We start from the raw sequence: 23,560 nt of genomic DNA on the forward strand, positions 1-23,560 counted from the left end.
AATAGAAAATTTGGCATCTCTGGTTCTTACTGGTTTGCGGAAAATCAGGTCCCATAGTTTTGCTAGATGGTTGGCTATTTGAAATTACAGCACTTTTATATGCAAGAGTACTCTAACACATATGGGCCCTGACCCCATGCTCACAAAAGTCAACAACCATCTTTCCATTGACTTCAAAGGACATTGGATCAGGCTTATAGGCCCCAGTTCAAAAGTACATAGGCACCTGCTTAACTGATAAGATGTAAGCACATCTTTACGCATTTGTTCCTGGAAAGCGCACAACACGTGCACACACCACTCATATTGATCCCATGGTTTAAGAAAAAAAACACCAAATACCACAAGTTTCACAACACAATCATGAGAGTTAGTAACACTGAACAAAACCCTAAGGCTAAACCCAGGGTTGTAAGTTCAATCCTTGAGGGGGCCATTTAGGGATCTGGGGCAAAAATTGGCGATCGGTCCTGCTTTGAGCAGGGGGTTGGACTAGATGACCTCCTGAGATCCCTTCCAACCCTGATAGTCTATGATTGTATGAAAGACCCAGTGCCTGACATGTCCACTTCATCTGTCAGTATCCTACCCCAAAGAGATACCTGGTGCCGCCATGGGACATGGACCATCTTGGATGGAGAAGCCAGTGCCTGGGAGTGGATGGTGAGGGGTTTGCACTGTCCTGCCTTGATTTAACCCCAATGAGGGGTGAGCCACCAGCCTGCAGCATGAGGGCCTTAGTGAGACTGGACATGGATATTGGGGTGGGGTTAGTTCTCTCCCCTCCTACACATGATAAAAAAAAAAGTAGGGCTGGCACTAATAAATGCAGGGAGGTGCTGGGTTTGGAACAGTAGCCTGGTTATCTCATGCTATTAAAATGGATAAAACGTAGTCATGGCACAAAGCTACTGCACAGGGACAGCCAACAGCTAGCATGGCCCCCGCTCCCCCCAGTAGCACAGGCTGTCTGCACCTCACAGCTGCCCGCTTTGGGCCAACCAACCAAGCTCCCCGCACGTGCTGGCGCAGAGCCTCCCCGCTCCTTCGCATAAACGCGGGGGGAAGGGGCCACTCGCCATAGACTTGAGCTAAGAACAACTTCGCACATGCGCAACGTGAACCTTACGGGACACCTTGCCTGCGCGCACTTGGGGACTGGGAAACGAAACCGTTACCCCAGCACATGTGCGTTTGAGTTTCTGGGCATGCGCCCTAAGGACGAGCAGAAAGCGTACGTGTTGCTTAAGTCACGTGATCCCCTCCCGCTTCCTCAGCGGAGCCACGTCCTCTGCGGTTCAGGGGCGGGGTTGGAGAACGTGCGTGGCGTGAGGGCGCCAGGTTCCCGGATGGAGGCGATGGTGATCGCCATTTGGGCAAGAGCAGCAGCCGCGGAGGGAGCTAGGTACCTGCTACGATGAGATCCCCGACCCAGCTGGTGTTGCTCGTGCTGGTGGCCTTTCCCGCCGCTCTGCTGCTCGGCGGAGGTCGCGGCGGCCTGGGTGAGAACGCGCGCGCTCGTGTTCGGCGAGAGGTTGATATTTGAAATTCGAACGGGAAACGTTAACCGCTTCCTGGAGCGGGCGAGCGCGTGAGGGGCTGGGCCTGGGCTTCCACGGGTGAGTGGAGAGGCTAGGTATCCGGTCATAGAGCGTCGGGGTGATGGGTGGGCCTGGGATCCCCCTGTCCAGTTTGGAGACGGCCAGGTCCTGCCTTCCTGGTGCCGGGCTCTGTTGCTGGGCATGCCGGACATGCCGGCGGCAAGGGCGGCGCCTTCCCCCGCGCTCAGCGGGGGCCGGCCGGGGGGCGCGGGGAGCTCGAGCGGCTCGTTATCCGCGAGGCTGACGTGTCACTGGTCTCCCCACTCCGGGCTACCGGCCCTTGCATGCGAAACGGTCCCGGCTCGGGGGCGTTCTCCCGGACACGTGCCGCGCTCCCCGGTGCCTCCGGGGCACCCGCGGCGACACGCGACGCGCTGCAGGGCTGGGCAGCCGGACGAGCCGGGGCTCGGCGGTCGGTGGTTTTCCCGCGATCGGTCACACGCCGTTGTCAGGTGTCACAAACCAGAGCGAGCCCAGACCGCCAGCCTCGGGGCAGGGACCCGACACGTCGGGGCCACCGTTTGTACTGCTGCAGTGAGCAGTAACTTGCTGGCAGGCACCTTCGCTTCTGGGGCGCGGGGGGGGAAGAGCATCATGTCAAGGCAGCCAGTAACGAAACTCGACCGTGTGACTAAGCAGAGAGGCTGCTAAATTACAGCAGGGAGTGCATGAAATGGCTGTAAGGATCTTTTTCTGGACTCGCTATACAAATTGATGAGTGCATACTTTAGAACGGCAGGATAATGCGTTGGCCGCCAGGCTTCTTTTTTTCCCTTCCCCAAAGTGTCCTTCAAATAATAAAACACTCATGTCTGTTTACACTGTAATTTTATCTGATTTCAGCCTTGAAAATTGCTGATAATATTAAGTTGTAAGAGGGTTGAAGGGCAACGCTGTACTTGCACGCTTTTCTTCCTGGGCACTGCATCATATATCATGTGTTCCTCTTCCCACAAAAAAGCAACTCTCTTTTTCTACTATTGCCACATCATCATTCCTTCTGAAATTCATTGAAGGGATCACGGATTAGTGTGTTGTTTAGAAAACACGTTTATGTAGTGAGTTATAAAATAACAGAGCAGGCACTGGTTATAATTAAGGTTATGTCAGGACTTTAATTATAAATCCAGTATTCACAAACTCTTAACTTTCTGAAATCTTCTAGGGCTGAAATTATTTCAATTAGTTGTGGCTAAGCAGTAAACTTGAAAAGTTTCAGAAAGTCTTTCTACAAATTGCTAAACATAAAATTCGAATTTTACAGATCCACAAAAGGATTTAGTAATTGTGAGGCTGAACTTTGACACCTAATTTTTAGGCACTTAGAAAATCACAGGAATTACACTTCAATCTGAGAAGCCTGAATTAGGTGCCTAGGCTCCTGTATAATGGATGAGAAGAAATAGACACCATAGACTGCAATCTACTAAGCCAGCAGGCTCGGTGGGAAGCTGCCTAAACTAGCCAATGAGAGATGCCGACCGCAGGGGTATAATAAGCAATCTGATTGACAGGTTTCAGAGTAGCAGCCGAGTTAGTCTGTATTTGCAAAAAGAAAAGGAGTACTTTTGGCACCTTAGAGACTAACAAATTTATTTGAGCATAAGCTTTTGTGAGCTGTAGCTCACGAAAGCTTATGCTCAAATCAATCTGATTGAGACTGCTGTAGTGCCACACTAAATTCAGATTTTTCTCCGGTCCAGAAGAGAATTGCTCCTGGTTTATTTGGGAGTAAGTGCCCTCCGTGCTGTGCAAAGCTGCTCTTTTGCTTACAAGTTCCTTAAACTTGATAACTTTGGATTTTTCCTCTATTTTTGGGGGTAGAATGAGGAAGAGAAAGCAGAGGAATTAATTTTGTTTCTGTAACAGTGAAAGGTCACTATGAATTTGAAATCTGTTAATCTAAGATGAGTTGAATAGCTCCAGGTACTGTATCTACCCTTGACCTCCCTGACAGTTTTTTTTGGATTTACATTCCCATTCTACTATATTTTAAAACAATATCTTTCCTACTTATTTGTAGGTAGGTTGATGCCTCCAGGCCTCGCTCAGGTTTTGGGCCCACAGGGGACATAGTAAAGCTGCACATGAATTGCTGTCAAATGCATGAAGTAAACAGGGATTTCCTTTCTCTTCAGTTAAAGTAATTTTAGGTGTAACAATAACAGGTAAATTAATTCAGACAAATGGGGTTAAGTTGACTGTCTTTAAGATCACAGTGCTTAGAACAGTGGGTCTTCATGCACATAGGTTGAGTTATTCATATGCATGTTTGTAGAGTTGGACCTCTGAATGCTTGTCAGGAAATTAAAGTACACTTTATTGTAAAAGGTGTGGCTATGTTGTGCGTAGGTATTCATGTTCTTAAACATGAGAACTCTTAATGTTTGAAACCATGCCACTCAATAGGAAATGTAATATGGTCAAGTTGTAATATGTAACATTACATATGTAATATCACATATGTAATATGGTCAAGTAATATGGTCTTAATTTTCTTGTTCTTGAGCATTTAAATGGTTGTGCACACATGCAGTTCTGTTTCTGGTGGGGAGCTTTGCATGAGCCATATGATTGGGGATTAAATGTGTAGTCTTCAAACTTCATCAGTATGGGCCTACATATTTTAAATGTGTGTCAGGACTCACTTTTTTACAAGTGAGGATTTGAGCTAATTTTATAGGTGCTCATATATCATGAATGTGATAAAACACCGATGAAGTGAGCTGTAGCTCACGAAAGCTTATGCTCAAATTTTTTAGTCTCTAAGGTGCCACAAGTACTCCTTTTCTTTTTTTTGCGGATACAGACTAACACAGCTGCTACTCTGAAATGAAACACCTAATGACTTTGAATTAAAGGGAAATTGATCCAGACCAATTATTGATGTGAGTGCTGATATTTGTGGTGGGGGAAGAATTTCAGAGCAGGTGTGGAAAAATAGCACAAGATGCCTTTAGTTATAAATCCACTATAGCATTCTGATCATTTTGACCTGCTAAGGTGAACTTTCTTAGGTCCTTGAATTGTATCCTTTGCTGTAATTTGATATATACTATATGATATTAGCAAGGCCCTTGCCTTAGTATTTATTGCGTCCCCCCCAATCCCAGATTTTGAAGAAGCTAGTATCTGGATTTTACTCCTCTTCTCTCCTCCCCCTCCCCCCCCCCAATTTTTTTTTATTATTTGCGGGGGGGGGGGGGTCCCAGGACTCTCACTGAGGAAGCAGATGTGGGCAGCAGCCACCAACTGACAATTACCCTCCTCTGCCCAGGCATGCTGAAGAGGCTCGCAGGGATCCTGTGAGGAAATGGATAGGGCCGTGCTGAAGGGCCAGGTCAGGAGGGTTCTCCGCCCAGTAGGCAAAGTGGACGGGACTCTGTATCCTGGAGAATGAGATGGGCAGGAGCCAGGTCCCAGTAGCCGAGAGCGCCTGCACAGAACTCCCCTTACCCCCTGCTGGAGAGTGTTAGTACTCATGGGGTGCAGCCTTCCACTCCCCTCCTGACCTCAGCCCTTCAGTGCATTCCCATTCGCTTCCTCTGTACGGGGGAGAAGCAAGAGTGGCAGGGAGCCAGGCTCCAGCACCAAAGACCACCCAACCAGTATGTCATGAGTACCCTGGCTCCCATGAGCACTGAACACCCCTTCTCCCATCTCTTGCCTGCTGCCTTTTGTTTTCATATTTTACCAATTTTCACCATTTTAATTTTTGAATAAACAAATAAAGTTCCAGGGAAATTTAAGAAAAAATTAAAACTGAAAATGAGAAGGGCTTAGATGTTTGATTCCATTTAGTTCTAATTTCAGACATTTTCCCATCTTGAGCCAAAATATTGCAATATAACAAATAGCAAGGGATAGGAAATGAGCACTGGAGCATCCAGTTTAGCTCAGTGGTTCTCAAACTTTTTTTTTCGTGGACCACTTGAAAATTGCATAGGGTCTCAGCGGACCACTTAATGATGTTTCCAAATGTTGTTTGTATCATTAGCTAACTATTTGCTTTGGATAAAAGCACTGTATTTAAAAAAAAAACCTTTTTTTTTTTTGTTCTACAAATAAAAGCGCACAACTCATTTTAATATCAGTAGTCTTACCTTTCTAATGCGATGGATATGCCCTCTCTCCCCTGTCGCAGCAGCCCCTGAGCTGGGGCTGGGAAGGAGGGCCATCTCTCTCCAGCTCTGGAGCTGGGGAAAGTTGCCTCTTTTTCTGGCCGCTGCAGCCTTGCACATCCCAACCCCCCCCCCCCCCCGCCTCCAACTCCCTCTTCTCACCCCACTGTCCCCTCCCACCTACACCCTATTCCCCCCCAAGGCCACCACCTCACTTTACATGTGTGTCTTTTCCAGGGTCCAGGCACCTAATTAGTGGAGCCATGCCTGTGCAGCTCCACTAATTAGGTGGGTGGCCCTTTATTTTGTGGTGTGTGGCCACCCAGGCACGCACCTTAGAGGGAACTATCCATGGACCACGTGAATGGAGCTTACGGACCACAGTTTGAGAACCTCTGGTTCAGCTGAATGTACACGTAAAGTGGTGCATTTATTTTTGGCTTTTAAAGATCTCTCAGGTCCAGATTCTGACCTGAATTGTTGAACTACATGAATGAAAGCAATCCAAACAGTCAGATTCCTCAATGTACATAAAATAGCATAGTTTTATTATTTCTAACTATTACTAAATAAATTGGCATCTGATTTTTCAACTTCCTGTTGTATAAATGTAAGTTTAAGATTTAGTGGATTACTTAGGAATAAAGAACGCTTTCATATCAGCTACACCAAGTGTTATAAACTTACAATAATGAGACATTCATGGTAAAATCAGGAGTCTGAGAAGCAGCTTGGTTACTTCCTAGTACCATATGGCAAACACCTTGACAAACCTTATTTTCACTCTTTTCTCTGCAGTTGTGTGCACCAAAGCTTTAATTTGTTTTGAAATTGCTGGTACATAAATTACTAAATTTTAAAAACGTATTCAATAGAAACTGAAGTTTCCAAACTGATAGCAGTTTCTGCTTATACAGACCAAAACTTCTGCATAATATTTTGCAACTAAAGCCTCAAGCTATATCTCCTACCAGTAAATGTAAGTCTTGGAAAACTGAAGTATGATCCCAACATCCCGTTAGTCAACCACACTTACAGAAAATTACTTATGGTATTTCCATCTTGTTTTGTTACTAGGTTCAAGTTCACTAGTTGCAGCCCAAGATGCTACGGAGGATGAAGAAGCAGTTGAAGATACGGTAGTTGAAGATGAAGACGATGAAGCTGAAGTTGAAGAAGACGAACCCACAGACTTGGTAGATGTGCATAGATTTTTGTTTCAAAGCATTAGATTAAATAGCTTCTTTAAGTTAGAGGTTAGATGGATTAGGTATATCACTTTTAGTATTCCATATTTAATTTCTTTAAAGTGGCTAAAGAAAAATATAATTAAGGACCTTAGAAATATTTTCAATTTGGGCAACTAGGAAGGATATAAGAGGAACAGCTAAGTAGTAATTGGAACACTGGCTGTGCCTCACAGCATCTTAAAAAGAGAACACCAAGTGAAATTGCACAATTCATGCTTTTTCCCACTTCAACATTCACTTTGAAAAGATAATGGTATTTCTTCAGTGTAAATTTGGTTTGTCATATTGTCTCTTTGAAGTCTCACTTAAGCCCTGCAATAATGTTTGAAGTCTAGTTTTGAGGCATATTTTTGCTTCTATTAATTACATCTACAGTCTGAAATAAAATCACCAAGGTACATTTGTCGTGCCACCAGAAATATCACTTTTCTTTTTGAAGCAAGTATTTCAAAATCTTGATGTGATATGATTTATGTAGTGTTACTAGTCACCTCTGGCACATTTAACATTCAGCTGTTAAATACCTGGTGGAGGCTAATCTCTTGACATCAACTCATGCACATTAATGCTAAGAAATTAAAATGAAAACTTGGGGTGTTGGAATGGGAAAATAAAGGAAAAAGGAGAGAATATGAAAAAAGAGAAGGGTGTGTGAGAATTTTTATATAAAATAAAGGAAAAGAATTACTAGATTACTGCTTGATAAATACATTTGATGCATTTTACTGGTTTTCATCAAATTTATTTGATGCCCTTCCATACTACGTGACCAGCTTAAGAGCAGTCAGATACTATTCAGCAGGAATTAAATATTGGTGGAATTAATGGAATACATTCAGTGTACATTGTCTATTTAACCATCTCTAGTAGTAAGTTTGAACACCATATTTAACAATTTTCAACAGTATAGGACTGGTCTTGAAATAACACAAGATGTGGCTTTGCATTGAAGCATGAGATGTCTTTCTCTCTGGTTAGTAGGCTTAGTTTTTGGGTTAGTAAGGGAATAGAGGTAAATTTTTGAACTTCTAGGGATGAATAAAGTAGTGAACACTCTAAAAATTTCCTATGTGCTTGATTTTCTTCAAAATAATATTTGGTCCAAGAATAAACATTAGAATGTAAGCTTAATTGAAGCCTAACCTTGACCAACGAGTTGACAGAACTCAGTTAAAAGTAACCTTCACATACTAACTTTTATGTGATTAACAGTATTTCACAAAATACCTACAGAGTTTTACAAGTAGAAAACAATATTATAATGTGAGATGTACCTCATTTCAAGGATTGTAGCATTGGTAATGCCCTTACCAGGCTAGAAACACCTTTATTATAAATAACTGCTGCCCTTAAGAATTCCTAGATGAATAGCAAATCACGACCAAAATTTTTACAAGACATAGGATGCCTTGTTTCAAAAGTCTGTCCTCTTATTTGGAGATGGACGGACAGGCATACTATTATAATATAGGGATGCATAAACAATTATTTACAAGGAGGATGCCTTGTTCTTGGTTTTCACTTCATTATAAAGTAACTAGATGCAGAAGGACAAAACAGCCCTTGGCTTAGACCATGCTCTTTTTTAAAAAATAGAGAACAACCACGTAACTGGGGGAAACTAGACTCCACGATTTTAGATTACCAACTTCTAAGCACCTCTTGTACTCTAGAGCCTATGAATATGGTAATCATGCTGCATTTAACTCTCAGCAGCTGTTTACAGGGCTGGAGAACTAGCAGCTCAGGGTCAAATAGAAGCAAACAGCAGAGAGTTGGCAGTCTGTCACATCAGAATAGTTCTGCATCAGCAGCAGCTGTAAATGTTATGAGGCTTCCTGTAACAAAATTAGTGGGACAAAACAAAATACTTCCATTACACTTAATGTATAGGGTTCTCATAAAATGTGCACATTCTTTGCTTCACTGTTTATTATAGGTTTTTCAAAAAATTCTCTTGTCTTAGATAGAAGAAAAAGAGGAAGAAGATTTATCGGGAGAACCTAAAGCCTCACCTAGCGCTGATACAACTATCTTGTTTGTGAAAGGCGAAGGTAAAGTGTGCACGAGTCCTGTAGCAATCTATCAAATGTTTGGCTGTTGCTGACTGGTCGCTAGTTTTAAATGTCATTACACATGCATAAAACAATGCTGAAGCCCTAATAAAGCACTATACAGTTTTTGGGGGGCTGAGTTTAAACTGGCATTTTTGTGCACTGTAACGCTGGCATGGCGTATACAAACTTTTCTAACCTTAAGATATTATGTTCTAGACTTTCCAGCAAACAACATTGTAAAGTTCCTGGTAGGCTTCACCAACAAGGGTACAGAGGATTTTATTATTGAGTCTCTTGATGCCTCTTTCCGGTACCCTCAAGACTATCAGTTTTTCATCCAGAATTTCACAGCTCTTCCTCTGAACACAGTGGTTCCACCACAAAGACAGGCCACATTTGAGTACTCATTCATCCCTGCGGAGCCTATGGGTGGTCGTCCCTTCGGACTGGTTATAAATCTGAACTACAAAGACTTAAATGTAAGACGGTTTTGAAATTACCTTTACTCCTTCAAATTAAAGTGGAATTGAGGGCAGGAAGGGAAAGGCTAATCCAGTTGATAGTGTTTTAAAAAACACCTAGTATCTGTGCAGATACCATTAAATGCTTAGACCAACTTATTTTTTCTATTATGGATATGTATTTGATTGTAGATCTGTACATGTTTTGTGTGCTATAAAATTACACTTGAACTTACAGTAGCTAGGGACATTATAGCACTTAAGGCTAGTGAATGGTGCTCTGTCTTTACAGAAAAACTTGACTTTCTCCTGAGATCTTGTAAACTCACTGGGTGAGATTTGTGTAGTCCCATGAATTTGAATAAATGTGAGCAATGCTGGCAAGTGTTGTCATTAGCTTTTTAGAAGATTTATCAAAGGCACTAATGGGAGTTAGGTGCTTGGCTCCCGTTGACTTTCAGAGGAGTTAAACATATAACAGCTTCTTGTACCTTTGAAAGTTCCCTCCAGTGAACAATGTAATAAGATCCTCAGTGCTCAATAGAACATCTCTGTCACACTACAGAAAGACACGAAATTGGTAATAGCATTTGTGCTAAAGCCATGGACACTGTATCACATGTTCTTATGTAAGATTTTTTTGTATTCTACATACTTACCAAAGGTATTGCTCTGCAAGTCTTCAGCTAGCTCGTTTCAGAACCCCTTGCAGTGTTTTCTTCCATAGCTATGAGACTTACCTTTTTGTTGTGAGCTAATCAGTTCCTCTGCTCTCCACATAGTAGTTTGTCCTCAGCAGAGGTTTTAGAATCTCATCACATTTCCTTGGAAGGCATTACAATTATGAGAAGTTAAACGGTTTTAAAAATTAATCATCATTATTGCAGGGCAATGTGTTCCAAGATGCTGTCTTCAATCAAACTGTTACAATTATTGAAAAAGAAGATGGATTGGATGGAGAAACGTAAGAGAAATTTGAACTTGCTTTTGTTGGTAGTACATCAGCAGTAATGCACTTCTATATGTGGCCAGTTAAAAATGCTTTTGTCCTCATTTCATGGGATGCTGGAAATCCTGTATGGCCTGGTGATGGTAGAGCATTCGGAAGAGGGGAGAGGAAATAGAGGCCGTGCATTCTTGTTTAATGTGAAATAAAACTGATTGGATGTGCAGTTTCTCAGAGTTCAGAAAAATTCTGTACCTAATTTGTATTTCAAAATATAGCCATAATATTACTGTTTCAGATAGGATAGCTTTCATTACTTTTCTGTTTGATATCCAAGTCCTGAGCGTAAGTGTGGCCTATTGGTATTTGCAGGAATAGCCTCAATCTGAGGCTGCATTCCTAAATAAAATTATTCGTAGGGAGTAAGGGTGACACAGATGGCTCAGGGTATTGAGATGCGGTCCACATTTTGAAGGCTGAAGTACCTGTGGTATACCATTTCACTGTACTGAGGCACTGTTTTAAATTAGTTCAAGTTGCAATCTGAGGGGTTCTTTTCAGGTGGCAACATGTGAATTGTGAGTCTAATTCCTAGTTAACATATGCCTTCATCACAATTTTGGGGAAATGCAAAGAGGCTAAAAGTCAATTGCTATGAAAACAGAATTACTTGTCCCTGGAAGTAGCTTGCAGTTTCTTCTGGGGAAACTTCTAGCTGCTTTACTTCATCTGTGGATTAGAGGCATTCGTTATGAGCATTTAAAAAAATTGTCGACAGAAAGGAAATGATATGGTGCTCTCACTACTTGTTGCAAGGATGTGGCACAATACATACTTGTTAAACGTACCTTTAAAATATTTTGTGTGGAATTTTCTAAAGCACCTACATCACCCTTTTGAAGAAGATAACAAACATTTACAGATGACTGTACCAGAATTTGCCTGCTTCGCAAATCAATTTCCAAAAGTTTATTGAAAATGTCTCTTTCGATGATTCTGATTGTTAAGCTCTTTCTGCAGTGACTTTTATGAAAACAACAAGGATTCTGGTGGCACCTTAAAGACTAACAGATTTATTTGGGTATAAGCTTTCGTGGGTAAAAAACCCACTTCAGGTGCAAATAAACTTGTTAGTGTTTAAGGTGCCACTGGACTCCTTGTTGTTTTTGAGGATACAGGCTAACACGGCTACCCCTCTGATACTTGGCACAATTATTTTTATGGTTCATAGATTTAGAACTTCTTGTCAGCTTCAGCTTGTAAAATTGGTTAGTTTAAGACCTTGGAGGATGATCTACTATTCATAATAAGGGAACCTAACCTCTTAAATACTGAATGAGATGTAAACTATAATTGGAATCTATGGAAAAAGAATTCAACTATCCACTTAGTTTAGGAAATGTTCAGGCTGTAGAACACTCCCTCCATAAGTTCTAATTTAGGTATCCACTTCTTAGGATGCTCCATCACCAGTAAAGATTTCAGGGTATCCTTGCAACATGTGCGTTGAGGTGGTGTATACTACAGAGGTGATTGTGTAATGTGGTCTCATAGCTTTTGTAACTGATTAGTAAATTAGCAGTCACATTCATTCTCTTACACACACCCCATTTTAGAATTTGGTATGTCATGTTAACTTTAGCAAATGTGAACGTGGAGAAATGTCAGCTAAATACAAATTTGTTGAAGACTGCCAGATGGCACTTTTGTATGAAAATTTGCCCTGTCTTTCAGGTAAAAGTTAAGATTACTGTAACTTATCAGAGCCAAACAACTCTGTTTGGTTTACTCTGTATTTCTCATTACTTTGTATTAAGCTTCTTTCTTTCTCCTGAAAGAGATGGGAGAGAGACCTCATAAAACTTATTTAAAAAAAAAAAAAAGTGCTTGTCAAACCACACACTGTGCAGAGGCACTCCAGGGGCCCAATAAAATTTCTGCAATTCTCATTCTTTGTTTTAAACAACGGATTAGACTTCAAACTGAAGATGACCCTACTTTTTTTTTCTTTTCCCCCTCCTCTCTCCCTCTTACCAAATAAGAATCTTCATGTACGTGTTCCTGGCAGGACTTGGCCTACTTGTCATTGTTGGTCTACATCAATTACTAGAATCTAGGAAAGTAAGTAAGCAATTATGTACATGCACTTATCATATATAGTATTCTGTTGATGCTGAAGCGTTAGCTTCCAGTCAGAGCAATACACCTTTTGTGGCCTATTATGGCACAAAAGAACTCATGAAAATTTAACTTTGATCAGTGAAATTGAAGAGAAGCAGGTTGATACTAGAATTCCTCCTAGCCTTTGAACAGAAATGTCTGAGCTGTTTTGTAACTTTAAAAAGTTATGCTGATGAGTTGCTTGTCTACCACTGTGCCTTTGCTTACCTTCTTCCACCATAGCAATGGTCAGCCTTGTGGAGTAAAAGGCTCTGGTGTTATCCAAATGGCAGGAGTGTGCAGCTACAAAACTACATACTGTTTACAACCTCATTGAAGTCCTTTCTCATTTCCTTCTGTTATGTCAACTTTTAATGCCCTGTCTTAACTTTATATTGTAACCTTTGGGGCTGGGATCATGTATTCCTACGTGTTTGTATTTCCTTAGCATGATAGGCCTGAGTATTGAACACTATCATAATATTACAACTAATGGTTTGTCGTCATACTGATTTGGCCAAGTAGTACATCTAGTGAAAGTGTAATTCAACGATCCAGGTACCACAAGGGTGTTGATTTCAAAGAGTAATAATAGAATGCTATTAGGGAAAAATCCTAAATTTTTTTTCAAAATGATAGATCACAAGTACACTGGAGATAAGAGTAGTGTTTTGTAGATTTGTGCTTTTTTGTTGATGATTATTTAATACTGTACTGCATCATTGATATGTATAGAGCTGTATGGGAATCTAGATATAATTCCTGCCACATGGAATGAGAATAATAAGAATTTAAAAAGCTTAAGATCTGACACCTTATTAGAGTTCTGACAAATTACTTAAGGTGTCAAGTTTGCTAAAGTTAGGCTACATCGAGAGCTTGACACTGTAACTGTTCACAAGCTTAAAGTTGTATTGTGTGTGCTTAATGACAGTTGGCTTTTCCTAAATAAGAAATTCTTGTATTTAGTTTTAATACCCTGACATTTGTACTACATAAAGCTTCCTTATGGAAGGCAAATCTGTTCACATCTCTTGGTGTGAGATAAACATATTCTTGCCTCAAACTCTTCCAGAGAAAGAGACCAGCACAGAAAGTAGAGATGGGTACATCAAATCAAAATGACGTTGACATGAGCTGGATTCCTCAAGAAACTTTAAATCAGATCAGTAAGTAGTAAGCCTTTCACAACTGGGGCATGATTCACTTGTTTTATCAAACTGTTAAAAATATTTTTTACCAGATTCTTAAGCCATCTGCTTCATGAAACAGGTTCAGTCTAGAAGTATCTTAAGCATATGCACCTTTTGGAAAAAACTTTTGCGTATTACACCGTAATTAGTTATTTTAAATAGTGAGCTGTTTTTAAAGGTAGACTCTAAACAGACTGTTGTAGAGTTAACAGTAGCAGCCACCACAAACTTTTCTTCCTGTCTGCTAGTCATTTTCATTAGATTCCATCTCACTGGTTAGCTAGAAGCGAAGTCCAAAATAGGTGTTACATGGCAGAAGTGATCTATATAAAAAAATTTTTTTTCTTACCCATTCTTTCATAGACTGGCCTTCAGCACTGCTGACCCTCCAACCAAAGTTTGATCACAGAAATCTGAAGTGGTCCTGCTGAGAAGTCCTAGTGGAATAAGACATCCCCCCCCCATGAGTTTTCAGTCTATAGAATGAACCCATTTAAGACTATCAAATGATCATCAAAGTGTATGATCTTGTACTTATCAAACACAAAACATTAAGACTAAGGTTGTGTAGTTGTATTGGAGTCCTAAATATCACTAACTTCTGTTAAGAATGCTAAACCCAAGTTCAGTATCTGATTTTTCTTAGGCTGTTAGAATGCTTGTGGATATTTCTAACTTCTCTTTTGCTGTTTTTTCTGTTTTGCTTTCCTGTGGCTTCAGTGCAGAGTAGAAGAGGTGAGGCATTTAAACTTTGACAGTGCTTTATAGTAACTGGGGGGCTTTTACTATGCATCTACACTAACTGGACTTTGATAAAATTCTAATTCATCACTGCATGTGGGAGTCATTGTAATAGCATGAGAGCACTGGTAAGATTTAGGGGTGTCAAGGGATTAAAAAAATTAATCGCGATTAATTGCACGATTAAAAAAATTAATCGCACGAACAATAATAGAATACCATTTAAATATTTTTGGATGTTTTCTACATTTTCAAATATATTGATTTCAGTTACAACACAGAATACAATGTGTGCAGTGCTCACTTTATATTTTTTATTACAAATATTTGCACTGTAAAAAACAAAGGTATTTTTCAATTCACCTCATAAAAGTACTGTAGTGCAATCTTTTTCATGAAAGTTGAACTGACAAATGTAGAATTGTGTACAAAAAATAACTGCATTCAAAAATAAAACAATGTAAAACTTTAGAGCCTGCAAGTCCACTCAGTCATACTTCTAGTTCAGCCAGTCACTCAGACAAGTTTGTTTACATTTTCAAAAGATAATGCTGCTCACTTCTTGTTTACAGTGTCACCTGAAAGTAAGAAAAGGCATTCACATGGCAGTGTTGTAGCCGGTGTCGCAAGATATTTAGGTGCCAGATGCGCTAAAGATTCATATGTCCCTTGGTGCTGCAACCACCATTCTAGGGGACGTGCATCCATGCTGATGACAGGTTCTGTTGGATAACAATCCAAATCAGTGCAGACCGATGCATGTTCATTTTCATTATCTGAGTCGGATACCACCAGCAGAAAGTTGATTTTCAGTTTCAGTGGTTCAGGTTCTGTAGTTTCCGCATCGGAATGTTGGTCTTTTAAGACTTCTGAAAAAATGCTCTACATCTTGTCCCTCTCAGACTTTGGAAGGCACTTCACATTCTTAAAGCTTGAGTTGAGTGCTGTAGCATCTTTTGAAATCTCACATTGGTACCACCTTTGCGTTTTGTCAGATCTGCAGTGAAAGTGTTCTTAAAATGAACTACATGTGCTAGGTCGTCATCTGAGACTGCTATAACATGAAATATAGGGCAGAATGCAGGTAATACTGAGCAGGGGACGTACAATTGTCCCCCCAAGTAGTTCAGTCAGAATTTAATTAACGCTTTTTTTTTTAACAAGCATCATCAGCATGGAAACATGTCTTCTGGAATGGTGGCCAAAGCATGAAGGGGCATATTAATGTTTAGCATATCTGGCACATAAATACCGTGCAGTGCTGTCTACAAAAGTGCAATGTGAACACCTGTTCTCACTTTCAGGTGATATTGTAAATAAGAAGCTGGCTGTATTGTCTCCCGTAAATGTAAACAAACTTGATTGTCTTACCAATTGGCTGAACAAGTAGGATGGAGTGGACTTGTAGGCTCTGAAGTTTTATATTTTGTTTTTGAGTGTAGTTATGTAACAAAAAAATTCACATTTGTAAATTGCACTTTCACAATAAAGAGATTGCATGACAGTATGTGTATGAGGTGAATTGAAAAATACTATTTTACAGTGAAATATTTGTATTAAAAATAATGTAAAGTGAGCACTGTACATGTTGTATTCTATGTGGTAATTCAATATATTTGAAAATGTAGAAAAAATCCAAAAATATTTAATAAATTTCAGTTGGTATTCTATTAAGTGTGATTAAAACGACGATTAATCACGATTAATTTTTTTGAGATAATCGCGTGAGTTAAGTGTGATTAATCAACAGTCCTAGTAAGATTAGACATTGGATGTTGCAGGTAAACGTATTGCAACATCTAATAGATACAAGAATACTAAAACTAAAGGAGGATCTATGACTCTGTTTTGGTAATCTAGTTTAAAAGTGCACGGTGTTTTATTCCCCTCATATTACTGCATAAATGAAGGCTGCAATTGTGAGAAGTTGTGTGGGGTTTTTTGTGGGGTTTTTTTAGTGAAAAGAACAAAAGTCATGTATATGTAACAAGGAAAAAAGGTCAGATCTCATTTTAAATACAGTTAGTTCACTTTTAGTACAAGTAACTGCATATGCCATATCTCTTGCATGTAGAATTTTGCACACTGTTAGTCAAATCTGTGAAACTTTACAAATCTATCTTATGGTGTGGGACTACTCATGATGAGGACTGGGAGAAAACTTGGATAGGGAGAAAGGTAGGTGAGTACTGGAGCAGCATCCAAGAGTACCACAGTCTGCACCTACTGTATGAAATTAGTTGTGCAAGGTGATGGAAGTGATAGTGGCTATGGATCTGTGGCCTTAGATAATGTGGCATGAAGTGTAAGAGTAACCATTAGAAAATTGACAGTTATGACTCAGGAGGGACGCTGGTCTGCTGGGTTAGGCATGGATGCTATTGAGACCTAGTTTATAATCCTTAGGCTGACACTGAGTTGCTGTGATTGTGGGCAGACTACTTAAACTTCCTGTGCCTGTTTCCCTATCAATAAAAATGGGAATAGTATTTTCTTACCTGGTAAAGGTCTGAGGACTGGTTGTTTGCATCATAATTGTAAAATGCTACAAAACTATTGGGTCCCTTCCTGTATCCTACCTGTTTCTTTCCATGGGTCTTTTGGTGGGGAGGTAGTGGTATAGAAGACACTAGAGGGAATAAGGTTTGTAGAGGGAATGTGTATCAGAAATATGAAAAGGTGCATAAATTAGCAACAGAAGACTTTAGAGTAAAATGGAGAGATTGATGGGGTTTAAACAGCAAGGCATAAAATACTCTGGAGCCAGGGGTTCAAATTTAGGCATGATTTTATATTTTGGTTGTGTTAATTAGTGACTTGATGCTGAAATAACCTTGAACTTCCTGGCTTTCAGATCTTTATGTAAAAGATTTAAGACTTTTTAAAAAATTGTATATTTACAGCTTTCAAAAGGTAGAATAAAGTTTTTTGTTTTTTTTTTTTTTTTTTTTTGGTCTGGGAATCTCTGTACACTTTCAGTAGTAAGACTGTTGAGGACACTGACCCATATTTGAAGTGTCTTAACCTAACAAGCATTTGTAAAAATGGTTAGATTTATAAAGGCACCAATGATCTAGATATTGCCCCCCCATGAATAGCTGCACTTGTCTTGTACAAGGACTGAAAATTCTTCTACTCTGTTCTTGTTGCACAAAAAGCATCCCTAGAGCAAAGGACAGTTGTAGGCCTGCCATAATCAGTTTTGTAAACTACCAGGATTAAACATCAAATGATTATTTTATAGTATTGTAAGGCTTCAGTGATTCCTAGAGTCATAGGATTTAAAATCATCATGGCTAATATCTCTTTTGCCCCGCTGAATTCTGATGTGGTTACCTCAAACCATTAAAGGAATACTTGATTCCAGCTGTTAGATGGTAAAGCATTACTCTCTAGCAGTTGATATGATGCTAGAAAATAATATGCAAATTGCTGGAGGGGTTTAATTAACGGAAGGTAAGTGTAGGGGTTTTGGCATGGCTTCTAAAGGAACCAATAGAGCATGTAATCCTTTTAGCTGGGTACAGATTAATGTTTTGAATGCAAAGCACCTTTCATTAAATGTATTTTAGCATTTTTATTTTGTTTTTTTACAAACAAATCAGTCCTGTGAGGTACATGTCAAAGAACATGAAGACTTGTATGCCCTGAAGTTAAATAGATTTTAAATACTATGCTAATAGCATGTTCAAAAACAATCAAGTAAGTTTCTCTTTCATCTCCAATCTGCCTCCTGCATAGCAGTGTACTGGAAAGCCAAATGGCAATTTCCATTCTATTCAGGAAAAACATAAGAATACATGTGCCCTTTTAATCGGATGTACTATTTGCAGCAGTTTAGGTAATTTTGTCTCCTTTTCTCCTTCAGATAAAGCTTCACCAAGGCGGTTGCCCCGCAAAAGGGTACAGAAGAGATCAGTGGGATCTGATGAGTAAATGTTAATTAATACAACAATTCAGCCTTTACTAATCCTGCCCCTCCTCCCCCTTTTTTTCCTGGATTGCAGTAGTGCACAGAATCCATATCAACATGAGGAAAATACTACTTACTACTTTTGGACTGACCAATTTATCTGACCAGTATGTTTGTTACATTGCTGAAAACATACTTCTCATCCCTTTTTTAAGATAACAAAATTGCTTTTGGGGCAGGGGAATGAGAGTTAACCATTAAGGTGTGTGTGCGTGCGTGTATAAACAGTTGATCTTAACAGAATCATTGTGCTACCTGAAATGTGCCTTTAGAGTTCTATGTAATGCTGGCTTGTCTGCAAACCTTTCTGAAGTTTCTGGATTTTTTTCAGAAATCCAAATGTGTAGTTGCCTAATCTATTCTGATTGTATCCTGTTTATATATGAGTCTTCATGCGTTTTTTATTATGTAGTATCCTAAAGCTATGAACTTCATTCTTTGCTGCACACATAGCTACTTTTATTAGGATTTTTATACGTTCCTACTTCAGTGATGATTATCTGGACATTTTTTTTAAATGTAGCTAGTATTCTAAAGGCACAAGCAGGTGTAACTGCTTTTAGCAGTACAGAATTTTTTTTGCTGCTGTTTGATATAATGCGCACACTGTGAGACCTAAGGATCCAAATGTATTTGTATAAATGTTAGGGATTTTTACAGCAGCAAAACTTGCAAAGCATGAAATGGTATGTAATCTATATAAAAGATTCTTTTTACAAACCACCCAGTTATATCTGTTTAAATTGTTAATTTATTTAACTTGTGCCAACAGTTCTGGTATTTTGGACCATAGAGATAGCTGTGGAATGCTTGCTCAAGTAATATGCCCCAATTAGTGTTCAGTGACTTCCCTACCCTTACAAAAACTAGAAGAATCGCAAGTAGCAAAATGCATTGAGTTTCATAAATTATATTGGATGCAAAAGATAATGGTCTTATGAAGTTATATGTACAGTAAAGACTTTTTTGTAAACAAATTTTAATTTCAAATATACCCTGCAGGTGTACAAAGCTATGAGTTCTTAAATGACAGTAAAAAAGAAATTAACTTTGACCCTTTCTTTTGTGTAGTTATGTGAAGTTTTGATCTTAATGAAGTACTTTAGAAAGCTATAAGTATTTTACAACAAAATTTAAGTAACTGAGTCACAGTGAAATGACAGCTATTGGAAATACCTAAATCTTACTCAGACTTTAAATTGGATTGTACTTCATGCAAGTTTTGTTTAACTTCAGGTTATTTCCATTATTAAATACATGCCAGTTCAACATACATTTAAGATAAAGCTGTGCACCCTCAAATAGGATTTGTTTTGTAGAAGACTCTAGTTTCATGATTACTATAAATTTAAGTACAGATCTGTCACTAAAAATGTATAGGAGAATAAGTTTTGGTATAGGCAACTGGATTTCAGTCTTGAATTCTCTGACAAAAGGAAGGAATATAAGGCCATATTTTTTTTTAATATAGATACCTAACACCTAAAGTTAGGCACTTCTGAAAATCCAACCTGTCTGAATCATTAGGTGCCTAAATACCTTTTAAAAAAGTCCCATAGTCATCATTTTGAAGTTTGCTCAGTTTGGGAAAGGCAGTGATTTGGGACTTGTATTTTAGTTTTATAGTTTTCTTAGTGCTTATTTCTTGATCTGCCTTTGTTCTGCAGGGACTGAGCATCTGAGCCAATGACAGATGAACAATACCTGCAAATCATTTCCACACTGGGTGTGAAACAGGGTCTAAGGTCTGAAACTCCCTGTACTGGCGCTACTGTACTATAAACTTCCCTGTAAATGAAGTGTGAATTATTTTGACTCTTGTCTTGGTGTGGAAAGTAACTTTAGAAACATCTGCTTCCCATTTTTAACAGTGCTTGACTTCCAAACTTGACAACATATAACTAGCCAGTAAAGAACGTTTAATTACCACATTGCAGGATCTAATAGATTATTAAAAATGTTGTACAGGCTGATCATAGTAAATCAAATACACTTAAACCATCCTCCATTTAGCTGAAGTGGCTAGTTGCTTGCATTAGCTGATGTACAAAGTTATCATTTTGAAGGTAGTATTCAAATGATTATCAGATTATATTCATACTTCTCCTGATTCAGCAAAACAATTAAGTAATCAGGGGAGAAACTGACTGAACCCCTTGCATTTTAATCTCAAGATTATGCCTGAGTACTTGAATTCACTAAGAATCTTTTCAGCATGTAGTGATGGGCAACCACAAATTTAACATCTCTCCTAGAGTCAATTTGAAATCCGGAAATGAAGTGTTATCTCCATCTACATTCCCAAGGAAAATAAAGGTAACAAGGACAATTCTGGATTGTGAGTCTTCACACAGGAGGCAAACCCTATGCACTGTACAAAAGCAAAGGACCAGAACACATTTATTGTGATGGGGATTCCATACGGTAGCAATTTGGAGTATCCAACTTCATTCTTTCACCTTAGTATAAATGAGAAAGTGGCCCTCATTCTTAATACTTCTGAAACAGTCAGATACATGGTACAACTTGAGATTTAGTAGGTACAGCTCTTAAACTACACAGAACTCAGGTGAGTGTAGTTTTTTATTAAATAAAAGCAAACTTTTTAAAGTAGTGCTTAGAAATAACTGTCAAATATGATACTTCCATCTAAGTTGAACTGAACTCTTGGTCTTTCCCAGCCATGAAGCAATTTAATGTAAAATAGAACTAAAAATAATTACTGGAACAACTTTAAAAAAAAACTTGTATAGATTACTTTGACTAATTTAGTGGTATAACAAGTTTTTTTTTAAGGAGAGCCAATTGTTTAATACTTCCATTACATTAGGTAATCAAGGTCACACTTAATAGGCACCCAGCCAGTTGGAATGGGAGGAAGAAGGTAGTGCTATGTGGCACAGAAGGAAATAGAGCCAGTCTTCAAATTTCTACACTTGCATGGGTGTTGTGGTAGAGGCTAGGTATGATGTAAGAGGGAAAACTTCTTGGTGGGGATTTCATTATGCTAATTTTAGTGACTTGAGCTGTAGTGATCACAATTTTTAAGGCACTACTTCCACCAATAGCATGAAATACTTATAGTGCAACTCACCATTGACTTATAGGAGTAAATTTTAGTAAGCAACCCCTAACAACTTCTTGGGGAGAATTTCCTACTTTTGGCTCTCCATTAAGTACTTTACATGTATTAAATAGCATGGTTCCAATTTCTTGTTCCCCTTTAATATACTAGAGTTAAAATTTAGCAATACTGCAGTTGTGTGAAATAGCCAAGCCTATAGCAATAATAGATTTTAGTATCTCTTCTCAGCACATGGATCAATCTAGTACACTAAAGTCTCTAAGTAGCAACATACAACTTGGTTGTTTTGCCATAATGGGCTACCTTACCATCTGCAATTGGATATTTGAGTTAAGTAGTAAAGCATTTTAGGATTACCCATATAAACTTAAAGGGGTGTAGGTAGCCTACTTTGTGCACATATTGGGCATCTCAGGTCACTAACTTTTAGTCTAAAAAGGGAAAGCTATTAATGCAAGTTCTCCTTTGGGAAAGTGATTAAAATCAGTTTTACAACATTAGTGCTCATAATAGCATGCTGACTATTAATTTGAATGTGTGTGTCTTAAACAGTTCAGATCAATGCTCCTTTTTCCTTCATCCTATTATCAAATGCTCTATCACTGAAATTTCAGTCCCGCAGAAACAAATAAGCACAGAAGTGAATCTGAGTGAACTGCTTTCCAGGCAAATCTGATACAGGAGGAAGTGACTGAAGCCAGACTTACAAATAGAATTTTGTATGCAATACCATGAGGAACCATGGCCAACTAGCTAAAGCACAGACCAAGACATTAGATTGAGAAGGTTCTAGTGCTAGGCCTGTTGCAAATTTAGTATGACTGGGAGACATTTAAGATGGCTGTACTTGGTTTTACAGATCTGTGAAAAGGGAATAATACTTCAGTCTTTATGCACTGTTTATAAAGGACTCTTGAAATCCTTGCTGGTGCTCAACACCCATTACTTTCACTGAAGAGCACTGAATTTATGGCAGCTGGGGGAAAAGGTAACTAACTCCCCCACAGAGATAGGGAATTGTATTTTAAGTTCTTTTGAAGATGAAAAATGTTAACTTCATAGAAGTAGCTCATGAAATACTTGTCAAGATTTTCAGTATTGTGCTGCAAGACTTGGCGCTACCCTCATTTGAAGAGGTGCTGATTGCTGTATAGAAGACTTTTATGCCCTTCCAATTGATCAGTGCTCATACTGAAGAGTGCAGCAGCCTTACCGGGTCGTAAGAATCTGGATTTGTTTTTCATATACAATACTCTTGTTTAGCTAAATATATGAACAGCAAACCACAAGGAACTTTCACTATAATAAAGCGTAGGTTCAGAAGCTGACTGCACTCTCTCCATTCTGGTTGCAGTACACTACCCATCTTAATCACCTTTCCCTGTAAGCAATTTAGTTACCACAGTAATGTTATGATTCTGTATGGGAGGGAATATGCTCTTAACAGATATGGTTTATAGACCCAATTTGAGAATCCCTTTGAAAGTGAAGGGACAGTCTGTCCCGGACAATTGAGGTTCAGCTCCTTGAAGTTATACCACAACTGAGATACAAATTGCATTTTTACTTTCTTACCTGCAAATTCTTAAACAGTTTAAGGGAAAGCAAAATCACTCTTGAAACTACATCTCCAGGGTTGTGTTTTGTAAAACAAACTTGAAATTCTTAGGTTTTTTTTGTAGTTTGTTTTGTTAAATAAAGTACTGGTATAGCACTAAAAAGTCTGATTGGTATATGTGATTATTTTTTTGCTGATAAGTGACCAAGTAATCTAACTGTGTGCATACGTATTTAAGCAGACTTAAAACACCTTGTACTTTTAAAAGCTACTTCTGTATTGAATTGTAGTACACAAACTAGCAGCCTGACCTCACCTGTAAAAAGAATAAAGTACTTGATTGTGAGGGAGGGGGAAAGCAGTATAGCACCTGTTCTGAGCATAACTTATTTATCTTCTTCTATTCTCCTCCTG

General features: G+C 39.1%; 1 protein-coding gene across 3 annotated transcripts; it reads left to right on the top strand.

The window, feature by feature from the left end:
- The first annotated feature begins 1,215 nt into the window (after positions 1-1,215).
- Positions 1,216-23,298, top strand: SSR1 (signal sequence receptor subunit 1). Of its 3 annotated transcripts, XM_074944911.1 has the most exons (9): positions 1,216-1,502; positions 6,800-6,918; positions 8,939-9,026; positions 9,246-9,508; positions 10,378-10,454; positions 12,479-12,557; positions 13,672-13,765; positions 18,399-18,462; positions 20,171-23,298. In XM_074944911.1, exons 1-9 carry the CDS (start codon positions 1,418-1,420, stop codon positions 20,175-20,177), a joined length of 876 nt encoding a protein of 291 aa, XP_074801012.1. In that variant the 5' UTR covers positions 1,216-1,417; the 3' UTR covers positions 20,178-23,298. The 3 variants fall into 3 exon arrangements, with proteins under 3 accessions (XP_074801012.1, XP_074801013.1, XP_074801014.1); XM_074944912.1 differs by having other exon boundaries at positions 18,399-23,298; XM_074944913.1 differs by lacking the exons at positions 18,399-18,462; positions 20,171-23,298 and adding an exon at positions 14,510-14,559 and having other exon boundaries at positions 1,217-1,502.
- Positions 23,299-23,560: the final 262 nt, after the last annotated feature.

Source organism: Natator depressus, chromosome 2, assembly GCF_965152275.1.
Source record: "Natator depressus isolate rNatDep1 chromosome 2, rNatDep2.hap1, whole genome shotgun sequence".
Lineage (NCBI taxonomy): Eukaryota > Metazoa > Chordata > Testudines > Cheloniidae > Natator > Natator depressus.

Excerpts from the sequence above, each read along its gene's own strand:
- SSR1 (XM_074944911.1), top strand. The coding sequence starts at position 1,418 with ATGAGATCCCCGACCCAGCTGGTGTTGCTCGTGCTGGTGGCCTTTCCC. Across the intron at positions 1,503-6,799 it reads CGGAGGTCGCGGCGGCCTGG|GTTCAAGTTCACTAGTTGCA; the intron begins GTGAGAACGCGC and ends TTTTGTTACTAG. Across the intron at positions 6,919-8,938 it reads AAGACGAACCCACAGACTTG|ATAGAAGAAAAAGAGGAAGA; the intron begins GTAGATGTGCAT and ends CTCTTGTCTTAG.